General features: G+C 38.1%; 1 protein-coding gene across 1 annotated transcript; it reads left to right on the top strand.

The window, feature by feature from the left end:
* The first annotated feature begins 67 nt into the window (after nt 1-67).
* LOC145785902 (protein FAM200C-like) lies at nt 68-628 on the top strand. Its single transcript, XM_082597598.1, has one exon. The coding sequence runs from the start codon at nt 68-70 to the stop codon at nt 626-628; it is 561 nt and encodes a 186-aa protein (XP_082453724.1).
* The last annotated feature ends 19293 nt before the right edge of the window (nt 629-19921 follow it).

Genomic DNA, 19921 nt, shown 5'->3' with positions numbered 1-19921 from the left:
CGCAATCAACAAACTCTAAGGTAGAAATGCGACGTTGGTTCAATGCAAAACAATAATACGTGGCCTAATGAGCAAGCTGGAGCTTTACCAACAAACCCTGAACAGAAGAGAATTCCATCACTTTCCTCGACTGTCAAAAGTATTGGTTGATGTAACAGACAATTATTTGCTCATTTACATTGAACACCGGAAAGCTGTTCAAAAAGACATGTACGCTCAATTTAAAGATCTGCTTGATCTTGAAGTTTTTCCATGGCTGGTAGAACCATTTACTGCAAACATCTCAGTCAACGAATGTGATTCTGCCATGCAGGAACTACTTATCGACTTGCAAAGTGACGAAGAAGCTCGAGCAATTTTTTTCGCACATGGATGGGCAGATTTCTGGATCAAGTGCAATGATCGATTTCCGGAACTATGGGCAAAAGTGAAGTTGTATTTATTGGCTTTTCCTTCGACATACATTGTTGAACAAGGTTTTAGTGAAGTATTGCACATGAGAAATAAATACCGAAACCAACTTGACATGAACAAGACTGGAGGAAATGCAATTCGACTTAAGCTGACTGGCTTGCACCCAGCTATTACTAGTCTTGCAAATAAGCACCAGGTGCAAGGGTCGCATTAATTAGCTTCCACGAGCTGTTGTATTTCAATAAAATGTGCATGCTTTTGCTTATTTATATTGTTGGGATATTTGAAGTTTTGTATGTAAATTTTTAGCGACATGAACTTTTGTACAACGGCAATCGTTTCGCAGTCCTCGAACTTAACTTTTCCACCCGGCAACCAGTATGGCCGAACGGCAAGCGATTCCGGCGGCCAGCAACAAAAACGTCTATGATTGACGTAAGTTTTCTGCTTCAGCGCTTCGCGTTAACGAGCCAAATCTCCGATGGTAATATGAAGAAAACGAGTTTTGCTTTCGCAATACGTATACAAAGCCCTCGATAGTTACTTGTATCCTTCTCGAGTTACCTGCGGCCGAGCAGAGCTTACTTTCGGTGGCCGTTTCTGAACCCTTCGGCGGCCACGGCCGCCGTTAATTTCGAGGCCTCGTTTGAGGGGGCGATTTGGACCCGCACTTTCAACAAAGGGCCGATTTTGTAAAAAAGGTTGAAGACCACTGCTTTAAAGTGTCTTATTTTATCATATCATGTCATCATCATCATGTCTGAAAAGGTTCTCTTTTGAGTCTCTTTTATTCCATCATACCCTTGACAATCAATTGAAGTATCTAGCAAAGTGTCCCATGGGACAGTTGACTGACACTTTTTAATAATGAAAAAAAAAACAATAAAGAATATTAGCCTACACTCATCACTGTTTTGATTTCATGTTACGAAACAATGACTAAACTTTGCAATAAAATTGCTTTAGTTCATGATTTGCTTTAAAATGGGAGCAAGTCTTTTAGGACGAGACAAGTCTTTTGGGTGCAGACAGTTAGGCACCGGTCAAATAGGCGTGCACACTGTGGCGTCTGGATATTTAGGTGCGGAGCATTTTGGCGCCCGTTCATTTAAGTGCTATTTGTAGTAAAGTTTGCAGGTTGTATCAGCTTGGCAGGTAGGGCAATGCTTTTCACACAAAATCTTATATTGAACAGAAAAATATATTGTTTTTTTAATGGGCGTGTTCGGCATTTATTTGTTGTTAGTCCAGGTTTGCGTTGGCGAAAGCTTTATCAATAAATTATTTAAGTTTCCGAACATGACTGAGTTCACTTTTAGTTATATAAGTCAAACATAACTACACTAAACATCAGTAAAAAATATGCCGTAGCCTATATTCAAGCGGGTGGTAGGCTTGAGTGAAGAGTAAGTTAGTTTTCCATCAAAACCTCGACTAGGTTTTGCCAAAGCTGAGCTGATACAATCTACAGACTTCGCTAGGAATAGCACCTAAATGAACGGGCGCCACAGTGCTCCGCACCTAATATCCTGACGCCACAGTGTGTGCACTTATTTGACCAGCACCTAACTGTCTGTGCCTAATAGACGTGGACCCTTTAAAATAGCGTTTTATTAGAAATAATGTAATTTTCGTGCCATAGGTGCCACATCTCCCCTACACATTTTCCTCTCAGTACACCTAGTCTATTCAAATGTATAATCTACATGCATTTTATGTACTTGATCCAATCCATTTAATGTTTAACTTAATCTACGTTAAGTGTTTACATATTAGTGTATGGTATGTCATTTTAAAATAGAACTACAAGAAACACTCAGTAGACAAGTTAGAGTATGCACCCCATTCATCGGAATGAATCTCTCTGTTCCTGGTGCGATGTGGCGTAGAATTTCTGCCTCCAGTGTAGCCCTGTCCTGCCGGGTCTGCTACTATTTGGTGAGTCCGATTCGGTGAGTTCCTAACGTCCAACCCCTAACCCTAAAACAGCAATAATAATTAGGCTACGGTACCCAATAATTAAAAAAAAAATTGAAAAAATCCCCCGTTAAGGGATCAGACTCACCGAATCGGACTCACCGAAACGGGCCATTTCTTGTCCCGCTGCAGTACCATTACAATGAAGCATTCTTTAATAGCACAATTTTACTAGGGATATCTACAGGCATGAGAAGCAAAAGAACGTGCCCGAAGGAGGGTAGGTTAAATAAAAGTGTTGTCAAATATTCCTTCAAATCCCAAGCCCAAGTGATATTGCTCAATTGCTCGAACGTAGTTGATTAGGCGTAGGCCTAGTTGTAGTGTGTAAACATGCACAATGCACATGATATATAACTTACTTTGTTGTGATGTCAATCTCACAGAAGATCTGTGCTGTGGCACTGGGCGCCCTTGTGGATTTCCTCGTTTTCGTCTGGCCACCAAGGACTCACCTTCTGTGATCATAATTCTTCTGTGATCTGCTAGTTTTTTTGCAGTAGCCTACGCAGAAATATAGAATGCTATAAAATCCTAAATATAAAATCCTGCGTACGCAACTGGCTATGGTTCCAACATTACAGTATGCCACTTTAAAGGAAACATCTTCAAATAAACATTTTTTAATGCCAAACATGCCTATAGTGAATACGCAATGCCTTACAATTACACACTATTGATATTGAGATCACGTCCCTTGCAATGGACAACATGTAAAAGCCACATTAACTGACAAACCTCGCGTAGAAACGCCATCCATTGCACCTGCACAATTGTTGTAAGACCAACTTTCGTGTAATCTTGAATTCCTCTTTGCGGTAAATCATCTTTTGCCCAATGAAGAATTAATTTGATTCCCGTTTTGAGATCCAAATTAGATTTTCGAAGAAGGAGCGTTTCAGAAGTGATGTTGTTGTTCTGCAGGTCTACACGAAACATATGTAGGAACGGCTGATGAAGTTGTTACAATTTCAAATGCTTACTTAAACATTCGCCTTAAAAATGTGATATCACAACTTGTGGCGGATCAAGGCGAGAGGTTAAGAGGCTGCAGCCACAGGCCCACAGAAATAAGTCTATTGATCTCAATTCACAGTAAGTAAATTACGTGATCTTTGTAAAACGCAATGTGGAGCTTAAACAATTTTATGACCTACTCAGTACCAGGCCAAAGGGGAGCTTAGTCATGCATCCACCCCAAAGCAGTGCAATTTTTTCTATTTTTGTCAATTTGTCTCCTCCTTTTACTCGTTAATCACATGATATCAAGCTTGGATATCGATGCATATTTAAAGTTAGTAGAGGAGTTACGAGGGTAACAGAACTTGGTCAATGCAGTTTTCCTAAACAAAAGTATGCCTCTTACCACTACGTTTAATCACTCAAGTACGTACTGTATGAAGTTAAATACCCCATCTCAGAGAAAGTACAAGGATGAGGTGCAAGTGATGACCAATAATAAAAAAAACTTTATTGATGTAATCTATTGAACATCAAGCTTCTGCAGCAGCATTCATTTTAAATAGCCGAAAACCCTGGATAAATAAGAAATGACTGAGCCCATTTCAGTTCTTACACAGTAACATGTTCTTTTAATTGGCTGTCGTTTAATGTTTTTATCATTGCAAATAAACTTTTGATAATGGTTTGAATTTGGTCAAATTCAAGTGGCCACCAGATGAAGCTAGTAGTATTTTGTGACTTGGTATTAACTTAGTTGGTTAGATCTAAGCTTGTGCTTTCCAACGATAGCAAATCTGTTGAAATTGAACAAGAAATCAATAAATGGGATACAATTAATTATCGCAATCACGCAGGGTGAATCTTCAAAGTAGATTGATTCGCCATTGACATGCATTGGGCGAAAGCTATGTTGGGGGGCTGTCTTCGAACAATGATTGCTCGCATATTAAATAAGATATAAACATGAAAGTTAGTACTTCAATACACAGTAACATGTTCTTTTAATTGGCTGTCGTTTAATGTTTTTATCATTTAAAGTAAACTTTTGATAATGGTTTGAATTTGGTCAAGTTTAGGTGGCCACAAGATGGAGCTAGTACTATTTTAGGACTTGTTATTAACTTAGTTGGTTAGATCTATGCTTGTGCTTTCTAACTATAGCAAATTTGAAATTTGTTGAAATTGAACAACAAATGAATAAATGGGAGACAATTTCCTTCAGGTGTTTTTCAGTACATTTCCACCCCCTACTTTATAATAGTCCATTCCAACGTGTGTGACGTATAATAACGTCATCAACCAGTTGACCAACAGGGCGAATTGTGAAAGAGTACCAACATTTTTTTACAATTGCTATAACTTAATGATGTGATAAAGCGGAGTGGATATGGATTTTGACAATTTTTTTATGTTTTTGCAATAAAAACATTAAACCAGCGTCAAGTGTTTAATTTAACGAATTGGCTATACTTATGGCGTCGTAACTATAAATATAGCCGTTCCATGCCTTTTTATCCTTACGTCGCTTTGTTCTAAATAGACATTATGGCTCAGAGTAAGTTTGGAGTAGCCTAGCGCAATCGTTTCCGTTTTTGACATGAAACGAAATACAATGGGTTCATTGAGTCGCAATTTTTTCTTTGTTAAAACCAATGATCGTTTGTCCGGAACCATTTGGTCTGCTTCTTTTCAATAACTTTCTGGGCAGTTGAATTTCACGTAAAGGAACGCTTGCGCCAATGTTCGTAAATTGTCTGTGTAGTCTATATGGCAGGAGTAGTTAAGAAATTACAACTTTGCCATAGTAGGCATCCTTCCATCTTTTTAGATGATGGTAGCACTCTGGGTACGGCAGCTTCTCATATGGCTCTGAAGTCCAATCCTGGCGTGGCAGCCTCGTCCACAGTTTGGACATATGAAATCAGAGGAGTTCTGAGGCTGCTGTCTCTCTTTTCTTCTTTGTCTTCTTTCCTCTAGTTGCTTCCTCCGCCTCGACTGACCCTTGCGAAAACATTTCTTTCACATGAGGTTAAATAGAAATTATATCTGATCTCAAAACTTGCCTTTAGGTCATGTGGTTGGATTTTTTAGTGGAAATTGCAACAAAACCAAATTTTTTTCTTCGGAGCAGTTCTTCTTCCCATGCGTTGTAGGTGAGTCCATCTCAAACAACAGTCACAACAAATGCTGAACAAACCTCCGTGGTCATCACAGCAAATCTGGCAAGTCCATGACTCGTTATGTTGTAGTTCAGACATGAAGTGCCGTACACTGCGCCATCCCTCAAACGTGAAGTAATGCCTCACAGATGATATTGCTACATTTCATTGAGGCATTCGATGGGCACCAACTCAGGATGTGTTCATATCTTCTTTTAGAGATTAATTGATTTCCTTTTAATGCAGCAACAGGCAAATTGGTGAACCAACTGAGAATAACTGCAGAGGACAATTCGGAATAATTAAAGTGTGACTGTTGCAATCCTCTACGCAACACATTTAAGTTTTTTGATTTTACTACAAGTAAGCTACTTTATTGCTGTCCGATCACACAGCTAAATTTCTGCAAATACATTGCTTTGCATGTTCAGGCCTATTACATAGGCTACTTCAATTATTTATTTTGATGAGGTAGGCTAGTGAGGATATCACCTGTTTACTTTTAGTTTTTTCAGTTCTCGACATGAGATGAAATGAAACAGGTCCACTGTCCACTGTTGTGATCTTTTCGCCGGTAAACCAATCACTGTTTGTCCGGAACCTTTTGGTATTTTTTTAATAACTTTTTAGGCAATTGGATTTCGCATAAAGGAACTCTCAAAGGGGGCAATTGTGGTTCAGAAGATTGTGGTTCAGCATCTAAAATTGACAGCACAGTGATAAAAGAGGAACTTTCGTGGAGCTTTGTTGCATTATTACTTTACTGTCGTGTATAACCGTTATGACGGTAGCAGTGAAAGTGATTACGCCAAAGAGCTAAGCTCTGCAAAACTTACCCTCTGTAAAAGTAACGTACGTGACACTTGAGGCTACAGTTTCTTCACGGATTTCTGCAATTATTTTCAATGAACCAACCAAAGCATCGGCATCAGATTCTGTTTCAACTGAAACAAAAATAATGACATGACTTTTCATTGTGGAACGTTGATAAAAAAGTGTTGGTGGTGTAGCCTCTTTGAAACAAGCTTCACAAACGCTTTACAGCATACACGAATTTACCCTCTGTAAAAGGGTCACTTGAGTCTACAGTTTTTTCATAAATTTCTGAAATTATTTTTGATGAACTAACCAAAGTATCTGCGTCAGATTCTGTTTCAACTGAAAGAAAAATAATGACTTGTCATTGTGGAACATTGATAAAAAAAGTGTTGGTGGTGTAGCCTCTTTGAAACAAGCTTCACAAACGCTATACAGCATACATGAATTTAGCCTCTGTAAAAGGGTCACTTGAGTCTACAGTTTTTTCATGAATTTCTGCGATTATTTTCGATGAACCGACCAAAGTATCGGCATCTGATTGTGCTTCAACTTAAAGAAAAATAACTTTTTTTTTCATTGTGCGATGTTGATAAAAAATGTTTGTGGTGTAGCCTATTTGAAATATACTTGTCCACATGATGTTACTGGGTTGATACAAACACTTGTTTCGGCTACAAAATATGGTGTCTAATATTTTGTGACATTTGTCCAAAAGACCGTTAACAGGAGGATAAGTAGAAATTGCGTCTCTGCTTAAAGCAGATACAGCAGCTTGAATAGTTAATGCTGACGAAAAAGACCCATCTTTGGTACACTTTAAACACACTTCTGTATAATCCGGTGACACCGAACAGAAGTCAGTATTTGTTGCCATATCTCTGTACTGTGGCCACGCCAACAACTCAATTGTAGTGAAAACTCGTAGTTGAGATGCCCTGGTTTCATTTCCATAAATTGCCGAAGAAATGGTGTTAACTAGAGATGTACCGATACCAATATTTTGGCCGATATTGATATAACTTTTTTAGGCCGATACCGATATTTTGGCCGATACTTTAGTGTTAAAATAAGAAGCAATTTTGGTATTTGCAAGTGATTATATCAAATGCTAAGTTTTACCTTATTTGCATCAAACTATTAAAAAAGCTTTGAATTGGCATAATATGCTCACTAGCAAATATGCTCACTAGCAAATTAAATCGTGGTCATAGCAACAAAGCCGGATTTTGTATTTGCTTTTGGAGTGACTCTCCTTGAAGCTAGTCTAGCTCGAATAAAGCCATCCCGTCATTGGTAGCCAGCCACAGTGCCACACTTCCGCAGGCGTTGGTCACTTCCCGGATAAGGCGCTCCACAGCCTGAGTATGACAAGTGAATTGAGCGCATTCAAACTTCATATTCTTAAATTCTTTAATTCTTCCAAGGTCAAGTGAGAAGTTAATACGGACTCTGTAGGTGTGGCATCCTCCCAATTAATTAACGAGCACAGTGAGTCGGCATTCCAGTTTAATTTTGGAGGTATGAATGTGTGGATGGAAACATCACCAGTGTTGTTGCCCTTACGAATGTCTTCCAAAATTCTCACAGTCTTCTGTGACCAATCATTCTGACGTCCAATATATCAAGGGGCTGGCCCCAATTACATGTTTGAATGATGTGGACTCAGGCATGCTCTTCAGCATCTGTAAATGCTGTTGGTCTTCCAACATTCTGTGAATGACGTACCCCCACCTGTGGTCGCTTTGTACGTTACATTGTTATCTTCGGGTGAGCCAGGCACAGCTTCTTCCAGTGAAGAATCATTTGCTTCCAGAATTGTTGCAGCAAACTGCTCTTTCCTCCAGTAACTTTCTTCCATCTTTTGGGACTTCTTAGCAGCAGCAAACTCATCCAGACGGTACTGTTCCATACTCTTGATTGAAAAAAATTATTGTAAAAAATATCGTTAAAATAGTCCAACAACTAATGCTAATTAATAGCCAAGTTGAAAGAAGCAGTTTAATGCAGCAGCAAAGAGTTCTGAAATGCATGTCCTATCTTACCTTTTTGTGAGGAATCTTTTGAAGAGTTTTTGTCGCCTTTTTGTCAAGTGTTCCAATTTGGGATTGAGGTGCTGTTGCTCCACAATTACGTTGGGAGAAGAAAAATTTCAGTTATAATGCCTTCGAAATGTGGTCTTGTTTAGGACAACTGCACATGATATGAGCTCCCCATTCACACGAATCTCCACAAATGGATTTATCACAAACAGATATCAAGCAACGGCATTTTAAAATTTTGAAAACTTTATCCAGTTTCTCATCAAAGGTGTTTCGTTTTGGACCATGAGATTTACTTCATTGAAAATATAGTTGCTGATTATAAAATTTTTTTATTCTACTGGCAATCGAAGATTTTGAAGCAAGGGAAAGGGATGAATTCACACGATGGTAGATGATAATGACATCATTGGCGATCTTCGTGAAGAGTGAAAAATTAACTCTGTTTCCAGATTCCTGAAAAAATATTTGATTAGGATTGCCATATCTCTGAAAAGAAGTGACTAATTCTAATCATTGCCTAGGTTTTGGAAAAAAGTTTGGTTGTTTGTTAGACCTGTTTTCGGTTCTTGACTTGTGTAAATTCTTGTTTTAACAAACTAATTACAGTGTAAGTACTACTTAGGCCTACATGTAAAAGTGTCAATTCAGTCATGACTCGTGACACCCCAAAAGCAAAACAAATTCTATTAAATTTTTAAAATTTCAATGTTACCTTCAACAAACCACAGAATGCGAGGACATTTCATAGCGTTGATAGGTCTGCAGTCGGGAGTACTTTTGAGGGTCCAATGACAGAGCTTTCAGCGCTTCTAATAGTCTTTGTACAAGTTTTAGGCATTATCTTGCTGATACAACAGTCTACATTAAGCGTTATTAACTGAAAATATAGTTGAAGATGATGATAGTTTTGTGATCTTATGACTACGGCAAATACAAACTGTGAAGTAGACTAAAACTCAACAGAACACAGAACTTTTTCTAACACTGATTTAATTTGAAATATTGAAATTCCTAAGCCTTGTACTTCATTAATCTGTAACAAACTCTACATTTTATACAATTTGTCATCGTGATTCAGTAATGTTTTACCGCCGAGCAGAAATTAGGCTACATCAAAGCAATCACCTGCAGAAACCCTAATACTTTTGAACAACAACCGCTTCGAGTTCCACGTTTCAATGGAACTGCGCAATCACAGAGCGCTATTTGGATCACGTGATTCAGGCGTTACGCAATCTAGTTTGGTGAATCGCCTTATCAAAAGTTGTAAATACCTAATCTTTAAACGCTTCAATGTTTGAAGTTAGTGTTGGGCGATATTGAAAAAAACAAAACGATACGATATTTGAAAAAATACTCGATATTTCGATACTTTTCGATATTTTTGTTCTAATTAAGAAAAGAGTTTCTCAGTCTTCGAAATTAGTGCCGGCAATTGCTGAGGTGATTGCCGACGCAGATGCATGAATGGCGCATTAGCGTTGACAATTAGGGTTAGACATTCTTCTCAGTTGTTATGCGACAGCCATAGATTTGCTCCTTAGTCAACACCCTGATGGAGCTCTGCGAAAGAGGCGTGTGGATAGGTATCAAAGCACAAAAGCGGCAAAACGTGGACGCTTCATTGCGAACGGCGAAGACAGTGTAGATTTACAGCCAAGCAATGAGCCTCTTGAATTGATGTGTCCGATTCCAGTGATGACACGACAACCTCATCCTCCGATACAGCATCTGATGATTCCGATTCTGACAGCTAGTTCTTCAACAGAATTTGTGTTGCTCGCAGTATCCCAACTGTGCCAAAATTATGTTAGTGCATACGTAAATCGAGGCAATCTTCTCACAGGGAGCTATTAATTTGTTACCGGTACTTGGTTTAGCAATTAACGTTATTTTATGACAATTCAACGTCGCTAGATGTCGAATTAATGTAAAACAAACGTAAATTTCTTATTGGGCATTGTTGTTACGCATTATAACCCGCCGGAAAAATTAAATCGATTTGTGCTGACTCAAACGTTGAATCAACCCAAAATTAACTTACTTTTCCTCCCCATGAGTTATTCAACGTGAATTACCTTAACAGCGTGCGTATCGCGTTGTTCGCTTTATCGCTACTTTTGGTATTATTACATCACAACAAATCAAACTTTGCGGTCGGGATAGACTACTCAAGTATATTTTTCGCTTCTCGTTTTACATGTTTTGGTACAATTTTTTTCGTAATAAACGTTCACAGCAATTGCCGAGGCAATTTCAACTTTTGCCGTTTGGCCCTGGCAACGTTTTTGTAGGGGTTTGCAGTTACGAGTTAGGGCTGTAATAGTTAAATTATCGAACAATATTGAAATAAATATCGATATTGAAAAGATATCGTATCGTATCGAAAATTCGATATATCGCCCAACACTATTTGAAGTTAGAGCGTTTTATTACAAAATAGTTTACAGGAATGCTCTACATATTGATACAATCCATGAGCGATAGGTTAAATTTTTAAATTTGATTTTCAAATCGCCTTAGTGTCCAGTCAACTTACTACTTTGCATGGCGTTGCCTTGATTAAACTGTCAACCTGCTGCATCTGCCTTCACTGAGCTGTCAAACTGCTGCCTTGGCGCTTGACGTGTAGTTTGGCGTGCAAACTAATAAGCAAACATTTTTTATGTACAACTTTCTTACATGGCATGCTTGTACGCCTACTGCAATTATCATTAAATTTTGAGTATCCTACCAACGTGTATCCTTTGAAAATGCAGTACAGTAAAATGATATAATAGCTTGCTTTGAACAATACAGCTTGCTAAACAATGATTTCATATACAACATCAAGCTGTCCAAAGTAACCCCAATCAGTGGGGTGACTTTGGACAGCAGTAAATCAAAAAAATAATCATTTTCTGCAATAACCTGGTTTAGTTAACACATACTAGCATGTAACTTGGTTCTGGACTTTCATTTTTCAAATGTTTTTACAATGTTACTGCAAATGGTTTCAAAGTTATTGTCAAATATCATATCTCTCAAATCTGTCCAAAGTCACCCCATTCTACGGTAACATTGGAGTAAAATTTGCTAAAAGCTTTTAATTAAGTTACTGCACAAACTAACCCTTTCTCGATATTAGGCTACTGCAGGCCTACAACATAGAGTATAATAACTACGTAGGCCACCGGTACAGTGTACGGGAGATTATTGTCACCTCACCAGATGCTGTAGCTTATGTGATAAGAAGCATTGAAGAGTTTCGTGTGCAAAAATCGTGTTGCATCGCCAAGAGGATTTTGTATAATGTTTTATGTTAGTATTATATATGCAAAAATAAATAAAAAATGATTTCAAGAAAAAAAATGCATGCATTGTCAGAAAAAATTTGGTTAAATTGTCTTACAATGCATGCTTTTTGACCAAAATTCTTCATTTTTTGTGAGTGACTGAAGTACCGCTGAGAGTACCGTACTTGCAAAAATTAGATGGAAACATGAAGAGTGAAAGCAGTTATTAATGAAAAACCATCGGTGTTTGCAGGTTGGTGAACCCACTGTAGTTTTCGCATTTTTGGTCGGATTTTAACAATTTACCATCGTTGGAAAGCATAATCGTACAGCAGCTAGGCTCGTTTTCAAAAGAAATGAATTTGACTCTTTTGATTTGAATTTGACCCTAGCCTTATTAGTCAATAAGCCTTATTAGTTAATAAGTGACATTAATTTGACCCTTATTAACAAAATGAAATAAGAACATAGCTACATAGAATCGTAACTAAGGGCAATTATATCTTTGAACATAAAAGTTCTTTGGCGATTATGTCTTGCTTTGAAGAAATATGTCTTGCTTTATGCACCTGAAAGCTTTCACATTTATGTTTTATCTATAAAGCGAGCAAGTCGTTTGTGTTTGGACCACACTGATTCATCTCACATCTAGGACAAGAGCAAGCTGCTAACTGTTTTCGTCACTCGTGCAGTTATACAGCAGCCAGGCTCGTTTTCAAAAGAAATATATTGGAATATTTTCGTTAGAATCGTAACTGAGTGCAATTATATCTTTGAACATGAAAGTTCTTTGGCGATTATGTCTTGCTTTGAAGGAGTATGTCTTGCTTTATGCACCTGAAAACCTTCACGTTTATGTCTTATCTATAAATCGAGCAAGTCGTTTGTGTTTGGACAACACTGATTCATCTCACATCTAGGACAAGAGCAAGATGCTAACCGTTTTTGTCACTCATCCAGTTCAAACAACACACAACACAATTTAAACCGTTTGAATTGGGATTGTTTGGATCCCTCGCAAGTAGCTCATAGCCTTCCTACCTAAACATGCGAAACAAATGTTCCTGTTATGGCTATAGAAGCTTTATCGTTTTTAAGTTTTAAAGTGATCACAGAACATGGACTACTTTTTTTATTATTAAGTAGCCCCAAAAAGGACCGTTTCGGTAGCCCTAACAAGACTATTTGAGTAGCCCTAAAAAGAGCTTTTGAATGTATGAGCGCTGGGGATACTACAGCAGCAGGTACTCGTCAACCAGGGTGACTTTGTTCAAAATTGACACTTTTTGTTTTATAAATTAAAAATATCAACTGATTGAAATTCGAAATCTTCCTCACCATAACACTTGTGGTCTCACCTATCCAATCATATATTGCTTATTTCCATAGCTGTTCACCGAAACGCGCTATCCTTTGGTTAGTATGTGAACAAAGTCACCCCACAAACAGGGTCACATTGTTTGTCGCACACAATCCAGTGATTGTCTCCATCGTCTTCCCATAATTTGTGGCATTCGGATTCGCTGACGCTGCGGAGGGAACATTAAAGCAAGATGGTTGGTTTACAGCTGAAGATTCTGAGGTGATAACCTTCCTCGGAATGATATTTTTTCCTCGCAGTTGGGAACCCCTTTCCGTGTTTTTATTGAGGTCGCAATGATTCCATAACAGACTCACGACAGAGTCATTTACAGCCTCACTGGTTCCCTCACCACCAGAATCTTGGCTTCTGGGAAGACGTGTGAGCACTTCCTGTGGATTTAGCTGGTAATGCCCAGTGGCACAAAAGCTTGATATTATATTTTGTGGTTAAAGACTATAACACAACCTTTTCAGCATGGACGGAAACACACTTTTAGGTGTAGACTGTAGAGCTTTTGATTCTGGCTTCCTTTCTCCATTGCTGCAACAGTTTCCTCCTATTCTGCAAGTTTCCTCCAGTTTCCTCCAATTCTGCTGCATCTGCCTTCACTGAGCTGTCAAACTGCTGCCTTGGCGCTTTACGTGTAGTTTGGCGTGCAAACTAATAAGCAAACATTTTTTATGTACAACTTTCTTACATGGCATGCTTGTACGCCTACTGCAATTATCATTAAATTTTGAGTATCCTACCAACGTGTATCCTTTGAAAATGCAGTACAGTAAAATGATATAATAGCTTGCATTGAACAATACAGCTTGCTAAACAATGATTTCATATACAACATCAAGCTGTCCAAAGTAACCCCAATCAGTGGGGTGACTTTGGACAGCAGTAAATCAAAAAAATATATAATCATTTTCTGCAATAACCTGGTTTAGTTAACACATACTAGCATGTAACTTGGTTCTGGACTTTCATTTTTCAAATGTTTTTACAATGTTACTGCAAATGGTTTCAAAGTTATTGTCAAATATCTCTCAAATCTGTCCAAAGTCACTCCATTCTACGGTAACATTGGAGTAAAATTTGCTAAAAGCTTTTAATTAAGTTACTGCACAAACTAACCCTTTCTCGATATTAGGCTACTGCAGGCCTACAACATTAAGGCCTACAACATAAGTATAATAACTACATAGGCTACCGGTACAGTGTACGGGAGATTATTGTCACCTCACCAGATGCTGTAGCTTATGTGATAAGAAGCATTGAAGAGTTCGTGTGCAAAAATCGTGTTGCATCGCCAAGAGGATTTTGTATAATGTTTTATGTTAGTATTATATATGCAAAAATAAATAAAAAATGATTTCAAGAAAAAAAATGCATGCGTTGTCAGAAAAAATTTGGTTAAATCGTCTTAGAATGCATGCTTTTTGACCAAAATTCTTCATTTTTTGTGAGTGACTGAAGTACCGCTGAGAGTACCGTACTTGCAAAAATTAGATGGAAACATGAAGAGTGAAAGCAGTTATTAATGAAAAACCATCGGTGTTTGCAGGTTGGTGAACCCACTGTAGTTTTCGCATTTTTGCTCGGATTTTAACAATTTACCATCGTTGGAAAGCATAATCGTACAGCAGCTAGGCTCGTTTTCAAAAGAAATGAATTTGACTCTTTTGATTTGAATTTGACCCTAGCCTTATTAGTCAATAAGCCTTATTAGTTAATAAGTGACATTAATTTGACCCTTATTAACAAAATGAAATAAGAACATAGCTACATAGAATCGTAACTAAGGGCAATTATATCTTTGAACATAAAAGTTCTTTGGCGATTATGTCTTGCTTTGAAGAAATATGTCTTGCTTTATGCACCTGAAAGCTTTCACATTTATGTTTTATCTATAAAGCGAGCAAGTCGTTTGTGTTTGGACCACACTGATTCATCTCACATCTAGGACAAGAGCAAGCTGCTAACCGTTTTCGTCACTCGTGCAGTTATACAGCAGCCAGGCTCGTATTCAAAAGAAATGTATTGGAATATTTTTGTTAGAATCGTAACTGAGTGCAATTATATCTTTGAACATGAAAGTTCTTTGGCGATTATGTCTTGCTTTGAAGGAGTATGTCTTGCTTTATGCACCTGAAAACCTTCACGTTTATGTCTTATCTATAAAGCGAGCAAGTCGTTTGTGTTTGGGCAACACTGATTCATCTCACATCTAGGACAAGAGCAAGATGCTAACCGTTTTCGTCACTCATCCAGTTCAAACAACACGCAACACAATTTAAACCGTTTGAATTGGGATTGTTTGGATCCCTGGCAAGTAGCTCATAGCCTTCCTACCTAAACATGCGAAACAAATGTTCCTGTTATGGCTATAGAAGCTTTATCGTTTTTAAGTTTTAAAGTGATTACAGAACATGGACTACTCTTATTATTAAGTAGCCCCAAAAAGGATCGTTTCGGTAGCCCTAACAAGACTATTTGAGTAGCCCTAAAAAGAGCTTTTGAATGTATGAGCGCTGGGGATACTACAGCAGCAGGTACTCGTCAACCAGGGTGACTTCGTTCTAAATTGACACTTTTTGTTTTATAAAGTAAAAAATGCAACTGATTGAAATTCGAAATCTTCCTCACCATAACACTTGTGGTCTCACCTATCCAATCACATATTGCTTATTTCCATAGCTGTTCACCGAAACGCGCTATCCTTTGGTTAGTATGTGAACAAAGTCACCCCACAAACAGGGTCACATTGTTTGTCGCACACAATCCAGTGATTGTCTCTATTGTCTTCCCATAATTTGTGGCATTCGGATTCGCTGACGCTGCGGAGGGAACATTAAAGCAAGATGGTTGGTTTACAGCTGAAGATTCTGAGGTGATAACCTTCCTCGGAATGATATTTTTTCCTCGCAGTTGGGAACCCCTTTCCGTGTTTTTATTGAGGTCGCAATGATTCCTTAACAGACTCACGACAGAGTCATTTACAGCCTCACTGGTTTCCTCACCACCAGAATCTTGGCTTCTGGGAAGACGTGTGAGCACTTCCTGTGGATTTAGCTGGTAATGCTCAGTGGCACAAAAGCTTGATATTATATTTTGTGGTTAAAGACTATAACACAACCTTTTCAGCATGGACGGAAACACACTTTTAGGTGTAGACTGTAGAGCTTTTGATTTTGGCTTCCTTTCTCCATTGCTGCAACAGTTTCCTCCAATTCCGTTTTACCAGTTGAAATATCGCTACTTCAAGTGGTTGGCAAAGGTGGGTGGTATTCGGAGGTATGGTGACACAACGGATATTGTAATTTATGGCTTTTTGAATAACATTTGTGGAAAAATGAGATGGCCAATTGTCTCCGATCAAAACCTTGGGCCTGGGTTTAGGGATGCACCTGGTAAAAATACATCCGAAAACCAAGCCTTCAATGTTCTACAATCAAACCAACCACTCGGAGTGGAATCATATTTAGCTCCATTTGGACCACCTTGAGTCCAGGTAGAGTAAAGAGTTTTTGCCCGGTAAACCACCATAGGAGGCAAGTAATTTTCTGCTCCAACCAACTAAGCCCTTTCCGTACGATTACTTTTTTTACTCTAGGATTATCTGTATCATTTGTTTCATCGTAGTTATATATAAATGTTTTCTGTGGTAACTCCATTCATCATGATTTGTAAGTTGTCAAAATAGGTGTACATGTCTTCACTGCACAGCTCGGCTCGACTGCTTTTGACATTGTCTGCCAGTCTTTGGGTTAAATTGTGCCTCTTCACAAATTTAGTACCAGAGAATTCCTGAATTGCTTTAAGTCTGTGCAGTCTTTCAGAAGGTGTGGATCAGTCAAAGGCATGTAACCTTTATTGTATCTTAAGTATGCAATTGCTTCCCTTCCAGTTTCCTTGATTGTTATGAGCTGTGAATAATGCTTTGCTTGAAATTCAGCTTTGGTAGATGGAATTCACATACCGGTACCTGCATGGTATCATTGGCCGGTAGAGCAGTGCGCCTTACTTTCGTTACTGTCCTTAATGCCCTAGCTCTTACAGGTTTTCAGGGAGAGCGAAAAAACAATTGCGCTGTATGCTATCATGCAGAAAAAAATTTTCTGCTAGTGTTGATGCAATTTTATCTATAGATTTTAATTCCTTGTGGAGAATAGGGCGTTTCATAATTTCTCTTCATAATTACAACTTGACTCATCTAAATTCATACGTGGAATAGTATTACCAACTTCCATGCGAAATTTTAGCATCCTACAGCCTCATCTTCCACTCCCCCAGGTCAATATTTTACAACTACCCTGCAGGGACCCCAAACAAAGGGCAAAAATGGTGTTGTAAGCATTACAAACTTTCTTACATGTCAATTTACCCACTTTTATGCATATGTATTGGTTTTAAAACACCAATATAGGTAGTAGGCTACTGAATACCCCTTTAAAACAAACTTTCACCAAAAAAATTGCACTTTTTTCCTAAAATTTGCCTAAATTTTGCTGTTTTTTAACAAAAGTTTGCCAACAAATTATGAAAATGGCACGCAAATCAAAACTGTTGTACATGTAAGTAAAATTAACAACAAGAATGCATGCACAGTCAGTTGAGAAAAATTGTTTAAATCTTGCAGATTGATCATGCTTTTGATACGTTCGTCTGCATTGTCATCATGTTTGATTTGCCCTTTCTCAAGAACGTTCTTTATTCTTCCAACATATCTTTCGCTACTTCAATTACCGCACTGTTCATGTTGACATTCCAGAACACTTTGTCTGGGGCATTCTCTGACAAGCATGGTGCTGTGGCAGCATCAGCTGTTACAAAACTAGAGAGTTTGTACTTTTTTGACCACAACATCTTCTTTGTATGCTCCACATCATAACATGTTCTTATCCCCTTAATCAATGATGGTGTAATCGAATTTTTGTCAGAATATGCACATAATGAGACATTTTCAGGCCCAAGCCAGGATAAACCATGAGGAATATAAATTTTCTGTAATTGTTTCATGGCTGCACTAGAAACCTTGTACATAGCTGCTGCATCAACAAGTAATCCCGAATATCCAGCATCAGTTGTGACTCATCTGCTGTTTCTGGTATAAATGCAGATGAATATATGTTGATGATGTTTTCGTTGAGTTGATTGTGCAGTTGACTAGATGTTGTGGAATTTGTAAATTGAAATGTTCGGAGATAGAGAAAATGTCTGAGTACCGTCAACTGGGGTTACTTCAATGGACAATTTTTGGGCATAACTGGTATTTTTTTCAATGTAATATGGGTTTTCTAAGCAATTATGTGTTTGAATGTTAAGAAGGTAACTATAGATCTCAAGTGGATTGAAAAATAAACTGAAGCAATTAATGAGTTTGTTTATTTTTTTGTTATTTCTGACTGTCTAAAGTTACCCCAGCTGTGGGGTAACTTTGGACCGATCACAAGTTTGCATTATAAAGCATAGCAAACAGATATTATGATCAATGTTAACCACTTCCCATCGGTATTCGCGTGACGCGATTGTGACGCGTAATCAGCATTTTTTTCTCTCGTTTCTTCATTTTGCACTGTCTTATACAAAAAGTAGTGTCTTGTATAAAAGCAAGCATTGTCAGTGATGGACATTTAATTTTTACATCAAAATAAAATAAAACTTTGTCAAATGAATTTGGTAGGCGGGTTTAATAATTTTTTGCACGGAGAGGCCCCCGATCTAAAAGTGCTCCGGGCCCTCCATCAGACTAAACCCGCCCCTGTGGAAAAATACTTCGGTTTACAACAAAAGAGAATTCGCGTTGCTTCCTCTTACAGCTAAGCAACCATTGGAATACCTTCAGGTCGCTCATGCGAAACAGCAGCCAATCTGCTGAAACAGTAGCTCAGAAAGCTCACATCACAGGCAACACAGAAAGCTCACAAGCAAAATTCCGCTATAACGTTGATTTATTACAGCTGAATCATTGCTTGAAGATAACAGAACCATTAGGTGATTCCCCTCTCAACTGCTAGGAAAGGACAGCAAAAAGCGACTACGGCTGTCAAACCAAGAAAAATCTGTCAGGAGTTGCCGACGTCTGACAAATTGGCACGGAAAAAAATGTCGGCTGAAGCCGACGCTGAGCGGAAGTGGTTAAGCCCACCTAGGGGTAAAGTAGGACGACTGAAAATTATGTAAATGTTACAAGAATAATTGAGCAGGGTGTTATGTATTTTAGTGAGGTTTGTGGGAACAAAACGTGTTGGAAACGGAATAGTTTGTTTGTTATATATGCACTATGCAGTAGATAGGGTAATAAAGCAACCCAAAGTGGGACCTTCTTTTGCAATATAAATCAAATGTAAGCAGTGTAATAATTAGACTTACTTATATACAAACACATGATGATACACTATTGTAGTTATTGAATTCAATGAACAAAGAACACAAACATAATAAAAGAAATTGGACTTTTGTCGATACGATGGGGTATTAGATCGGTCAAGTAAATACATTTTTTCATCATGGTAAACATTGATCTTTACTTGCAGTTCACTTTCATCTCTTGAATCATAATCATGTGGGTGAAGTTGATAGAAATGACGTTGCTGATTTCTTGTACTGCCAGCCTCATAAATTTTCTCGTAGTAATGAATTTCCCATTCTCCACCTAAGGACCTTCCCAAAACTTTAGCGACGTAGTTGGCATATTTTCCTTGCGTGACTTCTACGATATCTTCAACTTTGATTTTCTCAATTTCATTTACTTTTTCCTCTTCACTTTCTGAACATTCTGAGGGCACTCGCTTACTTTTCCTTCGTTTCTTCTTCATTTGTTTGTCCTGCCCCTTTGTTCCTGCCTTCATTTCCTGCAGGTCTTCGAAAGATACGGATTTTCCAGGTTCAATATTCAACTTCCTCTTGTAAACGCAT

The sequence above is a fragment of the Aplidium turbinatum genome, chromosome 16 (genome assembly GCF_918807975.1).
Source record: "Aplidium turbinatum chromosome 16, kaAplTurb1.1, whole genome shotgun sequence".
Taxonomy (NCBI): Eukaryota; Metazoa; Chordata; class Ascidiacea; order Aplousobranchia; family Polyclinidae; genus Aplidium; species Aplidium turbinatum.
The sequence above is the reverse complement of the archived record's forward strand: the minus strand, read 5'-3'. Positions and strand labels throughout refer to the sequence as shown.